Consider the following 23,307-nt stretch of genomic DNA (forward strand, 5'->3'; position numbering starts at 1 on the left):
TAAAATATATTTTATATAATTTTATATGATAATTAATATATTATATAATTTTATATTTTATATAATTTTATTTTTTTTATATATAATTTTACATGATTATTAAAATATATTTTATATATAACTTTATATATGATACAAAATTTATATTTTTATGAAAATATATTCAGTCAGTAAAAAGAGTTTGCGAAATGATATACATGTAATGCAAGCCTTCTCAAGTCACGACGGACCATCGCGAATCCATTAGCCTCCGTGCATCCAAATGTTTGTTTTGCTCGGTAGAATAAGAGCAGAAAACGGAGTACGGCGAATGAATAAAGGTCCGTAATGTGCGGATAATCGAGCGTCATGCAAGGTCGATCGATCGATCCACCATCGATCCCCATCGATTTCTTTTCTCTCGACAATTTTTTCCTTTGCCTTAGCATTTGTTCTTTAGCGATTCCGAAATGATTTTCTAATTTTCACTCAACGATACAAGCACGTGTCGTGTCGCTAAAGACCAACATACGAGGAGTGTCATGCGGTCGTTTTTCTTGACGATTGTCAACCCGGAAATTCACGTCGCGCGCAAATTTTTTCCTACATCCGACAAGAGCGAGACGGAAAAGCGTTAACGGCGGATTTGCAGTTTGACGTGGCAAAAATTGGCACAAATACACACAAAACGACGGTCTCAGACACGGTCTGCATTTCGCTTCTATTTGCTTACCGTTTCTTCGCGCGACTCGACCGGAAGGAATCCGTCCCGATTTCACGCTTATCGAAGCTCGTCGCTTTGTATCCTCTTTCGGCGTATCAGCTCCGTCCCTTTTTACCCGAGCCGCTTGTCGAGGCGATCTAAGCACGAATTCATAGAAGCGGTAAAATCGACGCGCCCGATAACGGCAGCGATCTCGATTTTTCGCGCCGACGAACGTGTCGTGGCTAATGAGTTCCCTTCGGATAATCGTTCTTGCTTCCCGTCATCGTTCCGCTCCTCCCGTTATAGACTCCGATTAGAAGATATCGTCGCGCGGTGGCGATTATTAATAGCGATTACCTCTGCGAAATCCTGGTTATGCAAATGCACTCGAGCATCGTGGATGCGACCGAGGAATGGAAGCGAATTAACGGTGATTGAGAGCGCGATTATATCCGTGTTTCGTCTCGACGGAAGGGGGATAGTTTAATTATTTAAATAATACCGCGTCGCCTTATTATTAGCCTCATCTTCCACGAGATCTTGATTGCCTTTAATTCGTATTAATTTTGATATAATTATTTCGTGCGCTTGACCTTTATTTTACATATTTGTTTAAGTGATGTTACCTCAGGCGCATTGATTCTAGCTATTTATTGGCAAACGTAGAGTGCCTATTCCCTGGGAAACCTGGAGCCTTCAGGGATTTTTGTGTACCTGAAAAATTGAGGGAATTCTCATGAATTTTCTTGGGACTCGAAAAATTTAAAAAAAAAATCCTTTCTTGGATTTTTTTGCTCTTATATAAATATTCGACAAATCAAGTGAATTTTTGTATTTAAAATATGTGTCTATGTTTATATATTCAATATCTTTTAACAAAATATTGAATATGAAGACATATTCTTCATTGTAATTTTTAGATGGAAGAATGAAAATTTTATGTAAAGTAAAGAATATTCATCTTATTCAATTTTTTTAAATACGTACAAATCTAACATTTGAAACTTAAAAGGCCCCATGTTTTTCCTTTACGAGTGAACATTAAAAGACACATGTAAAAGAAACTTCTTAGAAAATTGCGCTAAAAAAATCTTCAAAATATTTCCTTTAGCTGGAACTTTGACCAAAAATACGTGAAAAATCAGGAAATTTTTTTACAAGATTTAGATAGACCCCTCCCCACCTGCAAAGATTTAGAATACAAGATGATTTCTATTTTGAATAGAAGATAAAGTGGATCATATGATCTTTTCGTGTTTCAGGCTTCCAGGGCACCAACTGCGAGGAGAATATCGATGATTGTCCGGGTAATCTCTGTCAAAATGGCGCCACGTGCATGGACCGGGTAAACGAGTACTCCTGCCTGTGTCCGCCGGCCTTCACCGGGACGCAATGCGAGCTGGACGTGGACGAGTGCTCCGTAAGGCCATCCTTGTGTCATAACGGGGCCACGTGTACGAATTCGCACGGCAGTTACTCGTGCATATGCGTGAACGGCTGGGCCGGGCCCGACTGTAGCGTCAACATCGACGATTGTGCAGGTGCGGCCTGTTTCAACGGTGCCACCTGCATCGATCGCGTTGGCAGCTTCTTTTGCCAGTGCACATACGGGAAGACAGGTAAGCGCGAATGAAATTTGTTATCCGCCCAAGATGCATTGATCGAGATGAGGATCATGGAAGCAGAATTCCTGGATCCCATCCTCTCGATTTCTGCAGCTTACTCATCAAAGGCGTGTCTCCTTCGAGTGTTAGGATGTTTAGAATAATTCTGGATCCAGATCCTCTATATTTGGAAAAAAGGGATGATCTTTACGGTACTTTTTACATGATATAAAAAATTATAACGATCAAAATGATCCTTGTATCTCAAGTATTTTGATGTCAACGGCTGATGGTTACACATCCAGCATCAATAGGTCTCCTCGACTATCGCGAGCGTGTAATAACGTCTGGCTGAAAATATGACGGAAATTCCAAGAATCAAAGAAAGAGAAAGAGAGATACGCCAAGTCGTTAGTCCCGGCTTAGTTTGGCGAGGTCGCGGGCGATCGTAGGGTGATTAACTCGATACCGAGTATGGTCCGGGAACAAGGCTCGCAACTACGACTCCGATACATCGGCAGGTGCATCCGCACATGTGCTGCGGGGCTGGTACGATGCTCTCTACTGCGTAGAACGGGTCCTTCGGAATCTCGAGATTCCGAAGACTCCCGGGGGCCTCCGGCCGGCTTCTTCTCGCCGTGTATCGACCTTGGCGACTGGAAACGAGTTTCTGTCCTTACTCGCGCGCCAGAGCGAATAGTCGGGGTATAGAAGACGGTTTTCAGATCGATTCGCGCGGCCAGATCGCCAAATACAGGTATATTCCTCTCGCGCGCGGCCAGACATCTCATCGTCCGTTCCTGGAAGCCGAGCGGTTTACATTCGACGACAATTCCGTCGAGTCGCAATTAAGCTTGCCTAGCACATACAACACGCGTGTAATACATATAGGATATTTCGCGCGATAAATTATTCATGAATTTTGCAAATAATTCAGTGCTTTTGTCGGGCTTCAAACACGCCGACGCTCGATTCGTTCATTTTATTAATAATTATTAATGAATTTAATATTTGATTTAATAATTATGAATTAATTTAATTTATTTATTAATTTAATAGGCGATATCAGAGATTCTGCGGTTCGATTATTTTTAGAGATTATGGAATTTTTTCGCAGAAAACTTAACGGACACGCAATGTACGGACTCCTTGTTGCCTCTAGGCTAGTGCTTTTCAGTCCAGAGATATACTTACAGTTAGTCGCGGGCGTGCTCTTGCATCTGCATGCACTTACTCTGGTTTATATATGAATATCCCGGGGACTCTGGTACCGTTACCGGGCCTCATAAAGAAAAGTTCGACACACGCGAGCCACTTGCAAAGGAAAATTGCATCCCACGGTCAGTTTTCTCAATTTTATATCGCTGCTCTAAGTTTACGATGCCGGGGCAATTTCCTCAATTACCTTTGTAATAATTTGTATATCTACATAATTTAGAGATTGAGAGGAATCGCGAAAAGAGATACAAGGATTCTTCATGGCGTTGTAGATCATCCACGATCATGTTGAGAGTAAAAATATTTGGCAAAACTGGCAAAATTTATCACCTGCATTTTTTACATCCCATTTGTTATAATTTCATAAAAAAATTATCCACATTAAAAATATACTTTTCTATATGAAAGGCAGGAATAAAATATTTTTATTGAGAAATGATTTTACAATAAAATTGCATCGCAAAGAAATATAATAAGAAATGTGTATCACTTCATATCCCTAATAATTTGAAAAGGAAAATGAGAGAAAGAAGAACGGTCGCTTTTTTTTTTACAGGCCTGCTCTGCCATCTCGATGACGCTTGCACGTCAAATCCGTGTCACGAGGGCGCGATCTGCGACACCAGCCCTATCAACGGATCCTTCACCTGTTCTTGCGCCACCGGATATAAAGGACTGGATTGCTCCGAGGATATTGATGAGTGCGAACAAGGTAAGAATTTTATTCCTTTGCATGCTCATATAATTGCACTTGGCAATTTGCATTCTTATATCGTCTTCTGCAATTGCGCGAATTTTTTTCCTGACTCTCACAATTCTTTTTTTCCTTTTTTTCTAAATTTATAAATCAATTCTGCGATTGCATTCGCTTCTCTCTCATTAAATATATTTTTACCCTAACGTCAACCGTGAATTGCAAATTGCCGAATGCCGATTATAAGTTTGCATAATTGCCGATTACGCAGGGATAAGTTGGGTAAAAATGAATCCTTTCATCGACCGATTAATGCTGCGGTTGCCTTAGTAGATCACTTCTAGATCGATCTGTTCGGTTTATCCGTCCGTTTCGGTCATCTATTAATCCGCGTTTCGAAAGTAATCTCCGTTTAAATCGAGAGTAATGGGCGTCTCGATGGTCGGTATAGTTATTAATGAATCGGTGCTCGATTCAAGAACGTAGAAATGGCCAATGGCGCGTTTGCCCACGATCGGGCAACAAAAATCGCGAGGATGGCTATCAGATAGATGTTATCGTGCGGCGAGACCAGTTTGCATTAAAGTCGCTTGGATGCAATAAATTGCAGCGCTGTCAAATGACAGTCGGGAAAAAGTCACAAATCACTGAAGCAGCAAATGCGACGCGAAACGAAATAAAAACAAATATTTATAAATTATGCGAAATGTCACGTTACATCGATACAATTCAACTATTTAAATCGAACATTGATTTAATGAAATTTATCGATAAATTTCTCTGCGTAATTTAAAATGCGTAATTTCTGGACGAGAATAAGGGACAGTCGATGATCCTCGGATGTCGCATGAGCTTTTAATCCGAGACGCGTGCGAAATATATTTATTGCAACTGGAAAGATTTCAATGAATCGCTGATGGAAGACAGTCTCGCCGATCAAAGGTCGTTGCTCTCTCCGTAATATTTCCTTCTGATCACGTATGTTTGTGTGATTGCCTGTCCACCTCGCACGATCTGTGCGTGTTAACATCGCTGCATCAGCGTGGGCAGTATGGTAATTGTGAGCCAATCGAGGACACGCAAACGACTCTCTTTCTCTCCGCGGAAAGAGAGAGGACGAGAATTATCAGCCTATAAATATCCTTCGTTAATAGCTTTATAACTAAAAAGCCGGATCTTACATTTGCCCCATACGATTTCGATTTTTATCCATCGATCAACTCGCAAGCGAGCCGATAAAAAGCGGGCTCTGGTGCGCTTAGATACTTGTGTACTTTCTTAATGACGAATTAATCATATATAAAACTCGCAAACGTCTCGCAATAAAAGGAAAGGAATGGATCGTGCATATTTGCGTGTGAGAAAGGAATTTTGAAGTATAATATACATATTAAAAATAGAATTAAATGTGTCATTTATTAAATATTCGAAAGAATTTCTTGTAAACGTGAAGAAATAGTCAAATGACATGAAAAAAGGAATCGCACGTAATTTAAAGATTAAAATAACATTTCTAAAAATATGTATATGTAAATTATTTAATTAAATTTTGTAAACATATGAATGATTTAAGAAATTATACAATATTTTTTATACAATATTGCAATTTAAGTGTTACAAAAAAACATAATTTATAGAATATTATATTTATATCGAAAATATCGTTATAAATAAAAATTCCTGAAAAAGTGAAAGAAATGATATTGATATCGCGCGTGAAATTTTTTAGAGATAACGATAAGCTTCGCTCGCGAGGTTCGAATGTAGTAATCGCTGGATTAATGTGCGCGATCTGTGTGTACGAGGTTCCCCACGGTCCGTGCAAATTGAAAACCCACACGGGGCGAATTGGTGGACGGCAAATCGATCGATTACGATCGATTAATTCGGCGCCGGATCCGCGCGTTATTTATTGTACCGGATTCTCATTCTCATCGCGCCATCCCGCCGACATTCTCGTCATCGAGCTTTGTGATCGATCTATCGTCGATCGGAAAGCTTTAATCAACATATGTTATATACACAGTTTATAACAGTACGGAATAATAATGGAAATCAAGTCAGTTTTCAAACAAAATTGTCTGAAGCTTCTGAATAGAATTGTCTCTTTGCTATTTAAATATTATTTATTTTTTTGAATTCTATTGCAATTATATTATATAAAATTATATTTAATTATATAATTTATAAAACGTATAATTAAATATTAAAAAAAAAATTATGAATATATTAAATTATATTTTTTATTATATAATTAAATTAATTTAAGCTTAACAATCTGGAAAAGAGGAAAAAATCTGATCTCGATTATATATAATTTCGAATAAAAAATGCATTTAAGAAATTATGCATTATTAAAATAAAAATGCATATTATTGATACAGACATTTTATTGATAAAAATATTTATAAGTTTTACTATAAATATAATAAAAAAATTTTGCTGAGATATCGACAGTCTTTTTTAAAAATAAGTATAAAATATATAAATCATGTATAAAATCATCATATATAAAATATATATGTTTTTCTTTTATCATTCTATTTTGAAAAATAAAATGCTAGCTTAAACATGTATACCTTATACGTATATTTACAAACTTTCCCAAACTTTCTAAAGGAGGCTTTATAAACTAAAGAAGCTTTAAGAAAATAAGATATATTCGATATATGAATATTAACATAATACATAATATATTATTTTTATTTCGCGATCTCTTCCTTTTATCCTGTTATTGTATTATCGGATGATGTTTCGATGCTAATAAATCTGTCACGTGTCAGGACGATCGCGATGATTACATTGAGAGCCCGAAACAGTGGAGATTAACCGTTCGACAACGTAGGTAATGGGTTTGTAATTAACCAGTGGACAGGCAGTAGTCGCAGCTTAATTAATAGTCCGACCAAGGATCAGGCGCGGTATGGGACCACACACCTCGTCGATTTCCTTGGTGTTTACGCGCGCGCAAAGGACTTATCTACCGATATCATCTGCGAGGATTCGATTCACACCGCGAATCGGAATTCTTTGTCTCGAGCAAGTATCGCTAAGAAATAGAAATGAAATCATATACATATATATACAAATGAAATCATATGCATCGAGATGCTGAAATTTTAATCAAATAAATTTGAGTGAGTTTGTTCAATTTTTATATAGACTGTTTGGCATTTTATTTGGAAAAGATAGAATATAAAAAAAATATAAAATATAAATATAAAATATATAAAATATAAAAAATATAAAAAATAATATAAAAAAATAATATAAAAAAATAACACTTATGTATTTTTGTCATTAATACTATATCGCAACATTCAATATATTCATAAACATTTTATTTCGCGAGATATAATATTAAATCAGCCCTTTCAAAAAATAATACGTAAATTCTCTAATTTATCTTATATATATTTATCTTTTTTGAATATTAAAATAATTTTTTAAAAGAGATATTAATATATTTGCTAAAATTAGTTCTCCTTTCTAATTAAACGAGGTATCCACGAATAAGAACGCGGAAGATTAAATTATGCTGGGGGATTACATCGCGGAATATCGCGTGAATCGTTAAGATCTCGAATATATTATCGCGAATCGCAGCTGGTCTGACGATAGGAATGCGAACTCGTTTAAAAGGCAGATGGAGGACTAGAAGGAGCATCGGGAAACATCTTCGGGTAAAAATCCCCCTCGTTCTCTCTCTCTCTTCTGGTATACCATAATAAATATGGCGACTGCCACCCGTAGCGGTGCATGGCGGTTAATATGTTTCGTTACGGACAAAGACACTTCATTAATAATTAATCGAAAGCACGTCTTTTGTGTCCGCGGGCCTCCGATGCACTCGTCTCATCAGTTCGAAACGAGCGCACGCGTTGTATACGGTGGATTTCCTCATCGCATTAACAGCCCTTCGTTAATCAACCGTCCGCGGAATTAATTGGATTTCGGTGGTGAACCTTAATAATTGACTCGTTTGCCTCGCGTTGATTGTCATCACGTGCCCTCAAAGCGTGCCGTTATGCAGGTGATAATCACCATCATTTCGATAATAATTATTGCAATACGTTTTCCAAAAACACGCGTGTATTTTTTCAAATATTAAATTTAAAAATATTTTCAATCTTATAAAAATACTATTGCAATATATGCCTTTTCTAATCATCTCATCAACATCGTGTATAATCTACAAAAATAAATGCCAAAAACGCAGCATTGCGTGCGTGGATATTATTTATCATCCGCTGTGAATTATTTCCTTTATAGCCATAGTTCGAGATCTACGCTTGAAATATACCCAGGTGCTTCGTTTCGAGACCGTTAGGCGTTTTTTTACACGCCCACGAACGAACGATGAATTAAAGGATCCGCGTTTTTCAACGATCCTCCGCGTTTCCCTTCATCGTGCGACGCTTGCACGGGGCATCGTAATTAGGAAGATATTACTCAAAGACAGCTCCTCTATCCTCGAGGAGGATCGCTTCTCTCTCTTTCTCTCGCGGAGAGGCCTTTTGCTTCGGGGGCGTGCGATTATTCAGACTTGTGCGCGAAGGACACACGATTTGAGAAATTATCGGTAAATTACCGCACAGCCATGGCTCTCTGTCACGTGTCCCTGCTGGCGATGATAAAGGGCGAACTAACCCTTGGCCATGATACCCGGTTCTCGCATTCTTTCGTTCCTTCCACCCATCGACTCGCGATTAAACAGTGTCGTCATTATTGTCGATTTATCGCTTCCTCTTGGAAAAACTATCTCTGAGAAAATTCTGCGGGAGAAAACGAAAAGTACATCTTAAGTAATACCTGAATCTCTCTTTCTGTGTAATAACATTATTTCATTGCAAATTTTCCGACTTTTATTCAATTTGATTTTGTATCAGCTTTTAAATAAAAGAAATTAATTAAGATATATTTTTCGTTTTCTTCCGAAGAGCATTTTCAAAGATAGGTTTATTTAACGATTTTCTTCTTATCGGTTTTTGATTCAAACCCGCGCGAACCTAATAATTATTCATGAAACAAATTTATTCTTCGGTAATAATACAGACGGATGATTTTCTGCGCAAGCATATTCGAAAATGAATGATTCAATTAATGGTTGACGCGCCATCACGCATTTTTTTAAAGCACCATGAGCAATTTACCGGACTCAAACGTGGTTTTCGCCGCATTCTTCGTACACCACGCATTAATATCGCCGGTGATTAGCCGGGACTTCGGGCCCACCTCATCTCATTTATCCCCCATTTTTTCCTCCCGGCCGTTTGATACCACAAGTCATTAAACCTTGTAAATCGGTCCCTCTTCTCGCCCCTCTCCCCTGTCCCCTCCCTTTCTCCCGCTCAGCTTCATCGCACCCCGTCTCATTCGTCTCTTTCTGCCGACGATTGCCCTGGGCACCCGAGGATTCTAAAGACCGATAAAGCGGCAGAACTCTTTGCTTCGGAGATGACCGGTAAGAAATTCCCAAGGATTAGTTTATTAATGGCCGCTGGGCGTTAATTATCAGCTGTTCGGCGTCAAACTGAATCGTTTCGTTCAAGTAGCCACGATGTGTTTTCGCGATTTGTGCAGCCTTTTTTCAGGCTGGGAAATCTTCGCTTATCGTCCATCTCTCGCGGTCGCGACTTTTTGTTGGAATAATAATTTAAGACATTTCTCTCTTTTTTTTTCTCTTTGAATCTTTATGATTCTCGAAGCAAGACTGTAAGAAATCCCCCAACATCCTTCCTCGTGTACTGTTCCGTCTTAATTCAAGATAACATATTTTGAGATAACATATTAGCTCGAAAGTAGTACGATAACTTAGAAAAAGAAAAATTTCCTTTCTCTTTCTCAATTGCTTTTTAATTATTTCTGAAGTTCTTAATTTAAGAACAGAAGATCTATAAATCAAAAATTAAGTAGATTTTATAATAATTACAATCGTTCTTATCTTATCTCTAACATTATCTGTGTACTCTATGAATGGTTTAATTAATTGACTAGTGCTTGTAAACGAAATACTTTTTTAGGATAACTTAGGTTTGTAACGAATTGAACTCTGATGTATAAATAGCTAGTTGAATTAAAATCCATATTATTTAATTTTACGTAAATAGTAAAAATATATGAAAAGATTATTTCGTTATTATTTTACGCACAATTTTGATTCCTCTGATAATTATTTCTTATTTTCTGATTTACGAGATTTGTTTATATAAATATATAAAAAAATAAATATAGATTACACACACACACCCCACCACACACACAAATGATTTAATTTTCATTTTATATCGATAACTTGAAATATCGACTTAAAAATATCAATAATTAATATAATTGTAAAAAATGCAAAATAATTAATTTGAATAAACATGCATATATTCTGTATGCATATCTCATGTAAGCGTATAAACGATTTTAAATAATAAAAAGGCTAAACGAAGATAAAATATGACATAGTAATAATAGATGACGTAGTAAGTAATAGATAGCCAATATATATAAGAATCGGCAGCAAAAAAAAATAGCAAATGTCTCTATAGTGCTCAGGATAATTTTTTTCAATATATATACTCTAAAGAAATAATGAATATAGATCACATACATAAACTTTTTTTCGAATGATTACAGTTATATACACATGATAAATTTAATTATAATGAAATAAGCAGCGATTGCTCGTTTTGTTGATTGTGTAAAAATTTAAAATCTACAATTTTATATGTATTTAAAAAAAAGTTTGCGATTCGCGATTTGTATCCTAAAGATTAGTCGCATCAAGTCTGTTTTTTATAGCTGAATTGCCTGCACTTGGAAACCCTCTAATAAGAGACTGGCCATCAGGGGGCCACTTTTGATTGGTCCATCATTTTTCGGCAATTCCCGTTCATATTCAAATTTTAATTTTTCGATTTTGAATATAAATGATATTTAGCAATAAATATTATAGATTATGATAATGAATATTATAAATACATAATAATAAATATCATATAAATTATAATAATAAATTTCATAATATTTCTATAGTAACATGAGAGTATTATAGATTAATAATTAACGATTAACGTTTTTAACCGATGCAACACGACGTCTAGCATCTCTAGGAAATATTTTCACTATTCTTTTGCCAATGAATTATTATAAAATTCTGCTGCACATTTTTATATACTTTTGGGTCCATATTCCGAATCTTCTTTTATCGATAAAAGTGCCTCTAAAAGTGGCTTACAGCCAATCAGAAGGCTTATAAGCCACTTTTAGAGGCACTTTTATCAACAAAGGGGAATCAGAATATGGACCTTGAACTAAGCAAGAATATATTACACGTACATGTGCAACACACACATTCGTATACATTCACGTGGAAGTGAAATCTAGAGTCTCTTGTCTCTTCTCTCACTCGCAAGATTTTGAAACATGCACGAAACATACTCTTAACATATGCTCACTCTATCTGATGGGTAGGTCTCTTATAAGAGGATCCCTAAGCTGGACTAGGTCAGAGATATCTTTTTTACTTTACATAGGTGGGAGAAACAGACCTATAGTATAGTGGCACCACTGTATACTACATATTACACGGTTGGCAACACTGATACATCTTTTTTCTCGATATATATACACGAAGACAAGTTATCGCGTACAATGAGAGTTTTTCCTTACATCAGTGAGAATCGTTAACTTTTTCAAGATATCGATTAATAAGAAAGTGAACAGTGATATCAGACGTCTCGTATCTTCAATTAAGCCTTGTCATTTCGTCATTTTCTCCTCGCTCATCGGTATTTATACGTTTAAAAGTCATTTAGTTGAACGCTTAGCAGTGAATACATACGTTCTAGCCAAGGTTACGCGTTATATATGCGTAGCAAATAGACACACAGTATGTATAATATACATCACTATTGTTATGCTACGCATGCGTGAAGTAGGGATTCGTCAGTTAAATTACACTGAACGTTTCAGTCAATCTCAGACGCAAGTATCATCTTGATAGGTAAAGTTCCTTGTTATATATCAAGATGGCTAAGGTTCAAAGGTGCGACAGTTCTACACTGAAATTGACAACCGAGCAGAAGGAATACGCAGCAAAAGTTCTAAATGAACACGACGAAAATAGAGAAACCGCCATCGTGGAGATTAAACGTTGGATTCAAGAAAACGACTTACGCGCACGAACTGGTAAAAACAATAATATTATGTTTGAGCTCTTGAATAAATTATGTTCAATTACGATGCATTAGTTCGAAAGCATTCCAATAAAATTACCATCGATATCTATCCAATACTATCATTAACGCATTAACATGAATTATAAAATATTATCAAATATTAAATTTTTATTGAATTCGTTTTTTTTACTGAGTGAAAGAAAATATATTTTAATAAAATATTATTAAATATTAAATTTTTATTAAATTCTTTCTTTTATGGGGGGGGAAAATATATTTTTACTGAGGAAAATACAACGAACTTTTATATGTTTTTATTACAAAAAAATAATTTGAAAATTTCGATTAAAATATAGAATATTAAAATTGTTACACCAGAAAGAATATAAAATTACAAAATTATATTACAATAGATTTATATTACAAAATTATATTACAATAGAATTTAGCATATCAAATTTTTTCTTCATTCTCATTGAGATAACATTGATCAACATAAACGTCAATTTTACATCGTACTTGATGTTGATGTTTCATAACATATTTGATAATAAGAGATTCATTATCCGTTTTAATTTGTTTTATCTCATTATAGTGATTTGCTTATTACGTATTATTTTACATTATAATGATAAATAAGAACCTCGTGTCAAATATGATATACAAAAACACTATCGAGTATTACGTAAAATGTGAAATATCAGGAAGTTATCTATTAATCATTAACTACGTATATATTTACAAACAGATATCTGATGTCGTAATACTACAGACAGATAAAAATTAAATTATTAAATGTTTAAATAATAATTTTTATTCATTCTCTTTCTGTTTCTTAAATATAATACAATAAAAAAAAATTTAGTAATATATTTTTTATTAAAGAAAATTATTTGAAAAATTTTTCATTTTCAAAATTTTATCGCTTTAGACACACATGCCTATATAAATTATTTTATACAATTTATAATGCCTATATAATTTATTGTTTCGATTTCGTCTTTGGGATTGTCTTTGAAAGAAAATATTAATTTATATGCAGATGATTTGTTCATTTTGCGATTTTTGAGAGCTTGCAAATTTAATCTCGAGAAAACAAAGGCCAAGATGCAAAATTATCAAATGCAGCGAGCTAAGATACCGGAATGGTACGGCAACAGAGATCCGCTTCAACCAAAATTGCAAGAATTACTAGATTTGGGGTAACAAAAATGATCCCTAAGTATAATTATAAGAAGGCGAAAATTTATAAAGTTTTATTGTCAAATATATTTCCACGAGGTTATCTTTTTATAAATTCGTTCAAGACAAATTTACACGAAAATATTTGCATCTTGATTAATCTATAAAAATTTAACTATCCTTTACTGTTATTGTAAAAATAATATTTCAAAAATATTTCTGATCAACTCAGTGGATGATTGATTATGAAACTTTACAGTTTTTGCACTGTCATAATTATCAATTTCTTTCATAACAATTTACTTGCAAACCACAACGTATATTTATCACTTATGTTAATAACATTTAATAATTTATATTATATTATTAAATCATAATCAATTTAAGTATAATAATTACAGATTAAATCTTTCATAATTGATAAATTATTAAACCGCGTGTTTACAGTTTATATAAAAAATTTTCTCGAAATTTTTCACCAATTTGAATTACAATTTAATAAACAATTTGATATAAAGTTTTTTATTAAATATCTTTTTTATTTGTATCGTATTATAATTTTAATAATAATTACTTTTAGATATTTATTTTAATAGATATATATTTAGATATATATTTATTTTGAAACTTTAGGTGATACAATTTGGTGATACAATAAGTCACTTTTCAAATTTAGTCCTAACGGCTCCTAGAACATTCTATGTATAGTCGCTGTAAAACAAAATGTAAATATTTTTGAAGGATTTTAAAGTATCTTATTTGTCTTAGAATTTGTTTACCTTTACGAAAGTTGGACAATGAAGGAAGAATGATTATCCTCGCGCGTCTTGTGCATAATCCAGACATATTTACATTAGCGGATGCATTTAAGGTATTATTAATATATACTAATTTAACACTCGAACGACAAATGTCATAAAAATTATATTAATTTAAAGTACTTTAAAGTTGTTTATGTTTTTCAACGGATGATTTTTTAGGCCTCATCCATGTCTCTAGACTTGGCCTTAAGAGACAGTGTTGAAGCATCCTTGTACGGTTTAGTAATAATTATAGATTTGCAATATGCAACTTTACGTCATGTTGCTCAAGTACGGCCTAGTATTTTAATGAATATGGTCCACGCGTGGCAGGGTTGCTACCCCATAAGAATTCAATTGCTTAACTATGTTAACACACCGGAATCTGCTAAATTAATTCTGATGTTTACTAGATATTTCTTGAACGATAAACTGAAACAAAGATTACATATCTACACGTCCAAAACGACGTGTGAGTGTTTTACAAATATACCGGCTAATATCTTACCTGTTGAATATGGCGGCACTGATGGTACAATTCAGGAATTAACAGGTAATTCATATGCAGAAGATTTTATTTAACAACAATTGCAAAGAAAAAGTGTCAATAAAATATCATTTTCTTATGTATATAGTCAAAAGATTTCAAAACTTTACTAAAGCAGCTGATAACAATATGAGTATTTTATATGTATTTACGTGACTTATATTGTGTGATATGACCTCTTACATTTACAGAATATTGGAAGAAAACGCTCGAAGAGAATCGCGACTGGTTTATCGACGATGAAAAGTATAAACCAGTTTTATGAAAAGAATAAAAATTTTGTGAATTAATGTAATTTCTTTGTGCACAATTATTTTTTATGGTAAACTTATGGTTCACTTATTTTGATCTTGATTTGTAATTCGTATAAATACAAATGGATTTTGCTCGGTTTTTTTCAGGCCTTTTCTATTAAAAAGGCAATTAATGTATTAACTCGGAAACGAATACAGTAATTTAGAAAAGTCAGATTCTCTCCTTTCTCTTGATTCGATGAATAAGAGATTCATATACTCGGTAGAATTATTAGTCGATGAATACAGTACATTTTGATTATAACTATTTTCATCTTACCTTCGAAATCATTCGTTTGTTCTGCGAACAGTTTAATCATTAATTAAGTCTTGAGGACGAAATTCTTGGAATAACTTAGATTTGCACTAAGTTAAATTTATTTATATACTATTAAATTTATATACAAGTAGTTGAATTAAAATCAAGGTCATATTAATTTATATAAGCGATATATAGAAAAATTATTTCATGATAATTTTATATTTGGTAATTTTTTATATTTTTTTAATAATTTTTTAATTATATTTCATATTTTTGATTGACGAGATTTATAGATATATATGTAAAATTAATATAATTATAAATTGTTTAATTTTCGTGATTTTATAATATCAATATAATGTAATCAATATATTCATAAGAGATAGATAATGATTCACTTACATTTTATAATATAATTATTAATGTTATTTTGTACTTATTCCGAAAATTAATAAACAGAAAGAGAAACATCCTTGGGCCGCTTTATTTGCTAATTATAAAAATTAACACAAGTATTTTTATCGAGATTAATCGCATTTGGCACTAGATCATATTCAGGAAATTCAGGACAACGATAAGCTTATCGCTTGCAGTGATAACTTACAGATCTATAATATACTTATAATTACTTATGCTACTAATACTAATTACTTATACTACAGAGATACTGGAGTAATTTTATTATTTACAGTATATATTTTTTAAATAGGCAAGTAAGGATAATAAATGTTTTTTATTTATTTTAAGAATATAGATAATTTCCTGAATATTTAACACAAACTGTATAATGATTTTTTGATGTCTGTAAATACCTCAAAGAATGTTTAAAAAATATAAAAATATTATTAAAATATTTTATGAGGTATATAGTTTTTAAAGATAACAAAATATATCTCGAAAATAAGACTTTCGGAAATTTTGTTAAAGGAAAACAATGCGTATTTTTAACAAAGAACATATATCGTAAAAATATATATAGTATCAATTTATATTTTATATTCTATTCTATATTTATGTGTCTTGCATAAGTGCATAATGATATACAATTAAACAAATAATTTCAAACAGAAAATGAAAATAAATAGATGTCAGGAACGCTTTTATTGCTCAAGTTAATTATGATCCTTTTTATACTTATGTTCGAGAAAAATAATAAATAGATAGAAATCGCACAAATGGACTTCTTTTTTAAATTACAATCGCTTATGATAAATATGTCGATAATCTATCATTGATCTGATCGAAGATGATTAAAATGATAAAAAGCGCTGAATATAAACGAATGTAGAAGTCATTTTCCCGCGTTCTTTAGTCGTGAACGCACGAAGCAAAAAGATCGCAACATACGTCGCTGTATTATATATTACACAACACATATTACAGCGAAAGTTTTAAATTTAAATGAATTAGAAATGGATTAGAGAATAGAGGAAACTGTATCGCAGAAATTAAAATTAACGCTGGATTCAAGAGAGTGATTTATCCGCACAAACTGATAAAAATGATTATAATATGTTAGCAAAATTAAAAAATCTCGAAATTTATCAATTTGATATGAATTATCAATTTGATACGAATTACAATTTGATATACAATTTGATATGAGATTAATTTTTCATTAAATATCTTTTTCATTTATATTATAGTATTGTAATTTTATTAATAATTACTTTTAGATATATATTTATATGTATAAAATTTATTTTGATGATACAATAGATTTTACTTTTCAAGTTTAATTTTAGCTAATAAAGCATTCTATATATATTCGCCATAAAACTAAATATAAACGTTTTTGAAGGATTTTGAAACATTCTGTTTGTCTTAAAATTTGTTTATCTTTATGAAAATTGGACAATGAAGAAAGAATGGTCCTCCTCGGACTCTCTGTGAATAATACAAACATATTTATATTAGCAGATGTACTTAAGATATTAATATATATATATATATATATATATATATATATATATATATATATAATAATCTACTGAGATACTAATAATATAATAAATAATATAATCAATAATTATGCACACTTGATTCAAAAATTAACCAACAGGAAGAAATGCCGCTATATTTAAACATTATAAAAATTAAGATAACGTATATAATTTCAGAAATGAATTGCATTTAGACACTAAATTATACATACGTAAAGATAAGCTCCCATCATGTAATGATAACCTAGATTTATAATATTATTTATATGCTATAGAGATACTGAAATAATTTTATTATTTATAGTATATATATATATATATATATATATATATATATATATATTTGTGCTTTTAAATATTATATATATTTTAAATAAGCGAGTGCAATTGAGGATGATTGTAACATCGAATTGTTTTTTATTTATTTTAGACTCTAGATGATTTTCTGAACAATTAAACCGAATTATATAATGATTTTTTTATGTTTATAGATGCCTCAAAGAATGTTTAAGATATAAAAATATCATTAAAATATTTCTTAGGGTGCATACAATTTGTAAAGATAACATAAAGTATATCGAAAACAAGATACTTTAAGAGATTTTGTCAAAGGAAAAGAATGCGTATTTTTAACAAAGAATGCATATCGTAAAAATAGTATCGATTTATATCTTATATACTCTGTTCTCCGTTATATCTTGCAAAAGTGCATATTTTACAATGATATTTAATTAAATAAATAATTTCAAACAAAGCAATGAAAATAGATGTTAAGAACGCTTCTGATATTGCTCAAGTTAATTATAATCCTTTTAATATATATGAAAACAAATACATAGATAGAAATCACACAAGTAGACTTTTTTTTAAATTAGTCGTACATGATAAATATATCAATAAGATAGTATATCATTAATTTTATATCATTAATCAAAGATAATTACAAATGAATATAGAAGGCGTATTTTCATGTTTTCAAAAAAAAACATGAATGCACGTAATAATCAGATTGCAACATACGTACACTGAGAAAAAGGAATTGTTGAATTAAATAAATAACTTTAGTTGACTTCTATTTTGTTAATTCAATGCTATTATAGCCGCATCTCCTATAGCTTTTGCAAGGAGCTCCAGAGCTCCATGTAATTAACAGCAAACGGTTAATTTTTTTTAATTCCTTCATATATGTATCTATATACAGAGAACATTAAATCGATCAAGTTTTTGAGAAATGACATTAAAATAAAAATTTAGTAGTTAGCTAACTTGACGAAAAATTATTCTGTTTTTAATGGATATATTGTCATAAGGATTATATATTCGCTCAAAACATTGAAACATATACACAGAAGAACAACTCATTTACTTCGCCCAAACAGATTTCTAGTTCTCACTATATCTATTTCAGTTGATCTAAAATAATATTTAGCTCAATTAACTACTTTTCATTATTTCAAACAATTATGTAATCTTATTATTCGGCCTGTATATGCTGTTGGCAGCCCGTGACCGCCGGATTTAGTTAATTCAACAAAATTTTCAATGTTTTTATAAAATTTCTTCTCAGTGTATATATATCGCTATCGTTACGCTCTACGCATGTGCAAAATATTAAAATTCATCAGACAGATAAAAAAGTTGATTTGGTTAATCACGTATGCGAGTGTCCTCTCAGTACTTAAAGTTCTGTCAGCACGATCGTCAGACGACAGACTCGACGATGACAGACTCTCAGAGTTACGACAGTGTTATACATAATTTAACAATCGAGCAAAAGGAATATGCAGCGAAAGTTTTAAATGAATCAGACGAAAATAGAGGAAAATCTATCGCGGAAATTAAACGCTGGATTCAAGAGAGCGATTTATCCGCACGAATTGGTAAAAATGATAATACTATGTTAGAAAAATTAAGAAATTTTTGTATGACATTCATTATTGAATATTTTTTTGTTGACGATTTATTAATTTCGTAACACGAAAATAAAATTGTCTTGAATTAATAATAATTTTAACATATTAGAATGAATTAATATGAAATAATATGAAATTATGTTTAAGAGTATTAGGCCCGATTCATAATCCGATCTCAGACAATCAGTATAGTTTTTACTTTTCTATTGACGATGGACCGAAAGTTTATTCACACTATCGGTGCGAGTCAGGCAAGTTCGATCACCTTCCGGCAAAATATTCTTTCGAAAGATCGTTGCTGGGGCGGAGCGAAACCAGGTCGACATTAGAGTGTTATCCAGTGTAGTGTGAATACGTACATTTGTAAACAATGGAAGAATATTTGATCGAACCGTGAACAGATCGTGAGCAGAGCGTGAGCGGATCGATAGTGTGAATCGGGCCTTAAACTCGTTGAATTTGATTCTCTACGAAGTAAAAAAATGTGTGTTTGCGAAAAAGAGGTGACAAGTTTATATAATTTCATTATCCGAAAGTAATTCGATTTTTAATTTTATCTTGATAAATATTGAATTGATAAAAAAATTTGTATTATTTATAAAATTTGTATCGCGTTTTGATTATATTTTATTATTTCATAAGCAATTCTCTTTTTTACAAATTGCATAAATATTCTATAAATTATTTTGTATAAACTCTTCTATATAAAAATAATCTTTAATAATTTAAAGTATAAAAAAGTAATACGAAAATAATTTTATTTATTAATTTTCAATTTAGTAATATAATGTACAATTTTAAAATTGATATACATATACGTTAATATGTTTTAATGTATATGAAATATTATTACTGAAAAATAATATTATTATTTTCTAAAAAAAAAGAAAATAGGAATTAATTTTTATATATCTTTATCGATTGCAACATTAAATAAAATAGAATTTTATGTAGAATTCTTATAAAAAGGAATATTTTAAATTTACGATACGTATAATAATAAAATTCATTATACATTGAAATTATCTTAAAATTTATTATAATGTGCCTTGTATGCACGTTTCTTTTTGCATTTTGGTTACATACACATTAAATAATTTTCTAACTAAAAAATGCATATGTTTTATGTTACTGTGCAATATATTTAAAATCACAAGATTTTTATTTTATTATTTATAATGTGAAGTAATGCGTGAAAATATATCTTTATATTTTATGTTGGCGTGCAGTTTTTTTGAAATCATGAGATTCTTTTTTAATAATTATGATGTAAATTAATTATACATAATTGCTGAAAATAGTCGATGAATTATACATAATGCTAAGAATCTTGCAATTTTAAGTTGCAAGCCAATAAAAAGTATGTCGCAAGTCAATAAAAAGTAAAATAAAAAAATAAAATAAAATAAGAAAAATACGTACGTCATTTCCATAAACATCTTTTTACATCGAGAGATATCGAGAGATCAATTTCAATATAAAGAATATTAAAATTACGTTATTAAATATTCACACAATAATTATATTTTTCTCTCTTTTAAATATAGTGTAATGAAAAAATATATTATATTTTCTATTGAAAAAGAAAGATTATAGGAAAAATTTTGCATCTTCAAAATTTTATCGCTTTAGACATACCTATCTATCATTGTTACTATTTCGGCTTTTTATTTAAGAAAAAAATCTTAATGTATACAGATGATTTCTTTATTTTGCGATTTTTGAGAACCTGCAAATTTAATATCGAGAAAACTAAGCTCAAAATACGAAATTATCAAATGCATCGAGTTAAAATGCCAGAATGGTACGCAAACAGAGATCCGCTACAGCAAAAACTGCAGGAATTGCTCAAATTGGGGTAATCAAAATTATACCAAAATATAATTATATAAGAGTGCAAAGATTAAATTTTTCATAAATTTGACACAATATATAAATATTTTAATTTTAATGTAATTTTATCTTTAATGATCAATTTTTCGCACTATTTTGAGGTCGACTTTTAAATATGTTTTCATTTCTATCATATTATAATTTTATTAATAATTACTTTTAGTTATACATTTATCGAAAATTTAGTTTATTTGCAATTTGTTGATGAGGCAATAATTGATTTTCCAAGTTTAATTTTAACGGCTAATAAAGCTTTCTATATATATTCGTTGTAAATCTAGACATAAACATTTTTGAAAGATTTGAAATATTTTATTTCCGCTTAGAATTTGTTTACCCTTGCGGAAATTGGACAATCAAGGAAGAATGGTTCTCCTCGGGCGCCTTGTGCATAATCCAGACATATTTACATTAGCAGATGCACTTAAGGTATTATTAATATAACATTTAAGAGGAATGTCATAAAAATTATATTAATTCAAAGCGATACTTTAAATTTGTTTATACTTTTCGACGGATGATTTTTTAGGCCGCATCCTTGGCTCTAGATGTGGCCATAAGAGACAACGTTGAAGCATCTTTGTACGGTTTCGTAATAATTATTGATTTGCAATATACAACTTTGCGTCATATTGGTCAAATGGAAATTCGTACTTTAAAGAACCTACTCCACGCGTGGTTTTATTGCTACCCCGTAAAAATTCATTTGCTTAATTATGTTAACACACCGGAATATGCTAAATCATTTATGGACTTCACTAGTTATATATTAAGCGACAAAGTAAAGCAAAAATTACGTGTCTACACGCGCAAGACGGCACATGATTGTTTTATGAATATGCCTAATATCTTACCTGTTGAATATGGCGGTACTGATGGTACAATTCAAGAATTAACAGGTAACTCGTGTAAAGAATTAAGGATTTTATTTAGCAATAATGGTGAAGAAAAATAAGTGCATAAATATGTATAATTTTTTATTATTAAGTCACAGTATTTCAAATCATTAAGCAGTTTTTGCGATAACGAAATGAGCACTGAATATATATACATCTATATTAATCGTTCATGTTATATAATATGATATCTCTTACATTTGCAGAATATTGGAAGAAAGTGGTCGAAGAGAATCGCGATTGGTTTATCGACGATGAAAAATATAAACCGGTTTTAAAATAATTTTGTCAATTAATATAATCTCGCCTAACTGTGCACATTTATTTTTTATCATAAACTTGTTTCACTTATCTTAATCTTGATTTATAATTTATCGTATAACGAGAACCACTACACGAAACCTACTCTGCCTACCCTTCTTTGTTCTGTTTTATATATATTTAAATATTTTTACATCAAATTTTTAAGAATGTCAAACCATTTGTTGCGACAAATCATTGTAAACGAAGACGAATCAATTTTCATTTCGATTGATGTTAAAAATACAATAGTGTTTCTTATTAAAATATACGAGTATTCAAATAACAGTATATGAAATTGTATATTGGACTTTATTGTGAATGTAATAAATATTAATATATCCCAAAATATATTAATAAAATAATATAAAACTTTATAATGTTCATAATATTTTTTTCTCGTAACTTACTGCAATTCTCTGATATCATTATTTCTATTGGAGACAATGAAATTTGAGCAATAAAACATGTATTATTATTATTATTACATATATTGAAATATACTGAAAATAGATTTTATTTGAATTTTTTCAAGCCAGGAAACCTTTTCTGTTAAAATGCAACAAATATATTAGCTCGAAAGCAATGCAGTAATTTAGAGAAATCAGATTCTTCTCTCTTTTTTTATTGCTCTTTCGTAATTTCAGTTTCTGATCGTCGTTTCAACGAATTCTTGATTTGACGAATTTGAGATTCATTTAGTCGGTAGAATTATTATAATTAAATCATTGAATACAATAGATTTTAATTGTAACTATTGTCATCTTGCCTTTGTAATTATTCGTTTGTTCCATGAACAGTTTAATAATTAATTGGGGCTTAAGGATGAAATTCTTAGAATAACTTGGATTTGCATCGAAATTAAATTTATAAAAATAAATAATTGAATTAAAATTCAGAATAATT

General features: G+C 31.1%; 3 protein-coding genes and 1 long non-coding RNA gene across 8 annotated transcripts in view; 3 read left to right on the plus strand and 1 right to left on the minus strand.

The window, feature by feature from the left end:
* The window catches only part of N (neurogenic locus Notch protein), a 252,263-nt gene that overhangs the window by 150,171 nt on the left and 78,785 nt on the right, over positions 1-23,307 (plus strand). For 2 of the 5 annotated variants that reach the window (XM_083088515.1, XM_083088516.1), the window contains 2 exons: positions 1,948-2,304; positions 4,064-4,219. In XM_083088515.1, coding sequence (XP_082944641.1) covers positions 1,948-2,304; positions 4,064-4,219 — 513 coding nt within the window. Of the gene's footprint in view, positions 1-1,947; positions 2,305-4,063; positions 4,220-11,792; positions 12,084-12,166; positions 12,383-23,307 lie in introns of those variants that run through there. The other 3 variants (XM_083088518.1, XM_083088519.1, XM_083088517.1) reach the window with 3 other exon arrangements.
* The window catches only part of LOC145965177 (uncharacterized), a 154,836-nt gene that overhangs the window by 69,379 nt on the left and 62,150 nt on the right, over positions 1-23,307 (minus strand). The gene's annotated exons all lie outside the window — the stretch shown is intronic.
* On the plus strand, positions 13,529-15,926 carry LOC145965176 (retinol-binding protein pinta-like). The gene is made up of 4 exons (XM_083088565.1): positions 13,529-13,574; positions 14,323-14,425; positions 14,768-14,907; positions 15,093-15,926. Exons 2-4 carry the CDS (start codon positions 14,415-14,417, stop codon positions 15,164-15,166), a joined length of 225 nt encoding a protein of 74 aa, XP_082944691.1. The 5' UTR covers positions 13,529-13,574; positions 14,323-14,414; the 3' UTR covers positions 15,167-15,926.
* LOC145965166 (retinol-binding protein pinta-like) lies at positions 18,569-22,742 on the plus strand. Its single transcript, XM_083088549.1, has 5 exons — positions 18,569-19,279; positions 21,011-21,170; positions 21,532-21,634; positions 21,735-22,104; positions 22,308-22,742. Exons 1-5 carry the CDS (start codon positions 19,057-19,059, stop codon positions 22,382-22,384), a joined length of 933 nt encoding a protein of 310 aa, XP_082944675.1. The 5' UTR covers positions 18,569-19,056; the 3' UTR covers positions 22,385-22,742.

This window comes from Camponotus vicinus, unplaced genomic scaffold (genome assembly GCF_025532165.1).
Source record: "Camponotus vicinus isolate PSW18456_S1 unplaced genomic scaffold, iyCamVici1.0 SCAF_14, whole genome shotgun sequence".
Lineage (NCBI taxonomy): Eukaryota > Metazoa > Arthropoda > Insecta > Hymenoptera > Formicidae > Camponotus > Camponotus vicinus.

Coding starts and splice junctions, on each gene's coding strand:
- LOC145965176 (XM_083088565.1), top strand. Junction 14,908..15,092: donor TACAATTCAGGAATTAACAG/GTAATTCATATG, acceptor TTACATTTACAG/AATATTGGAAGAAAACGCTC.
- LOC145965166 (XM_083088549.1), top strand. CDS start 19,057: ATGCGAGTGTCCTCTCAGTACTTAAAGTTCTGTCAGCACGATCGTCAG. Junction 19,280..21,010: donor CGATTTATCCGCACGAATTG/GTAAAAATGATA, acceptor TAATGTATACAG/ATGATTTCTTTATTTTGCGA. Junction 21,635..21,734: donor CATTAGCAGATGCACTTAAG/GTATTATTAATA, acceptor ATGATTTTTTAG/GCCGCATCCTTGGCTCTAGA.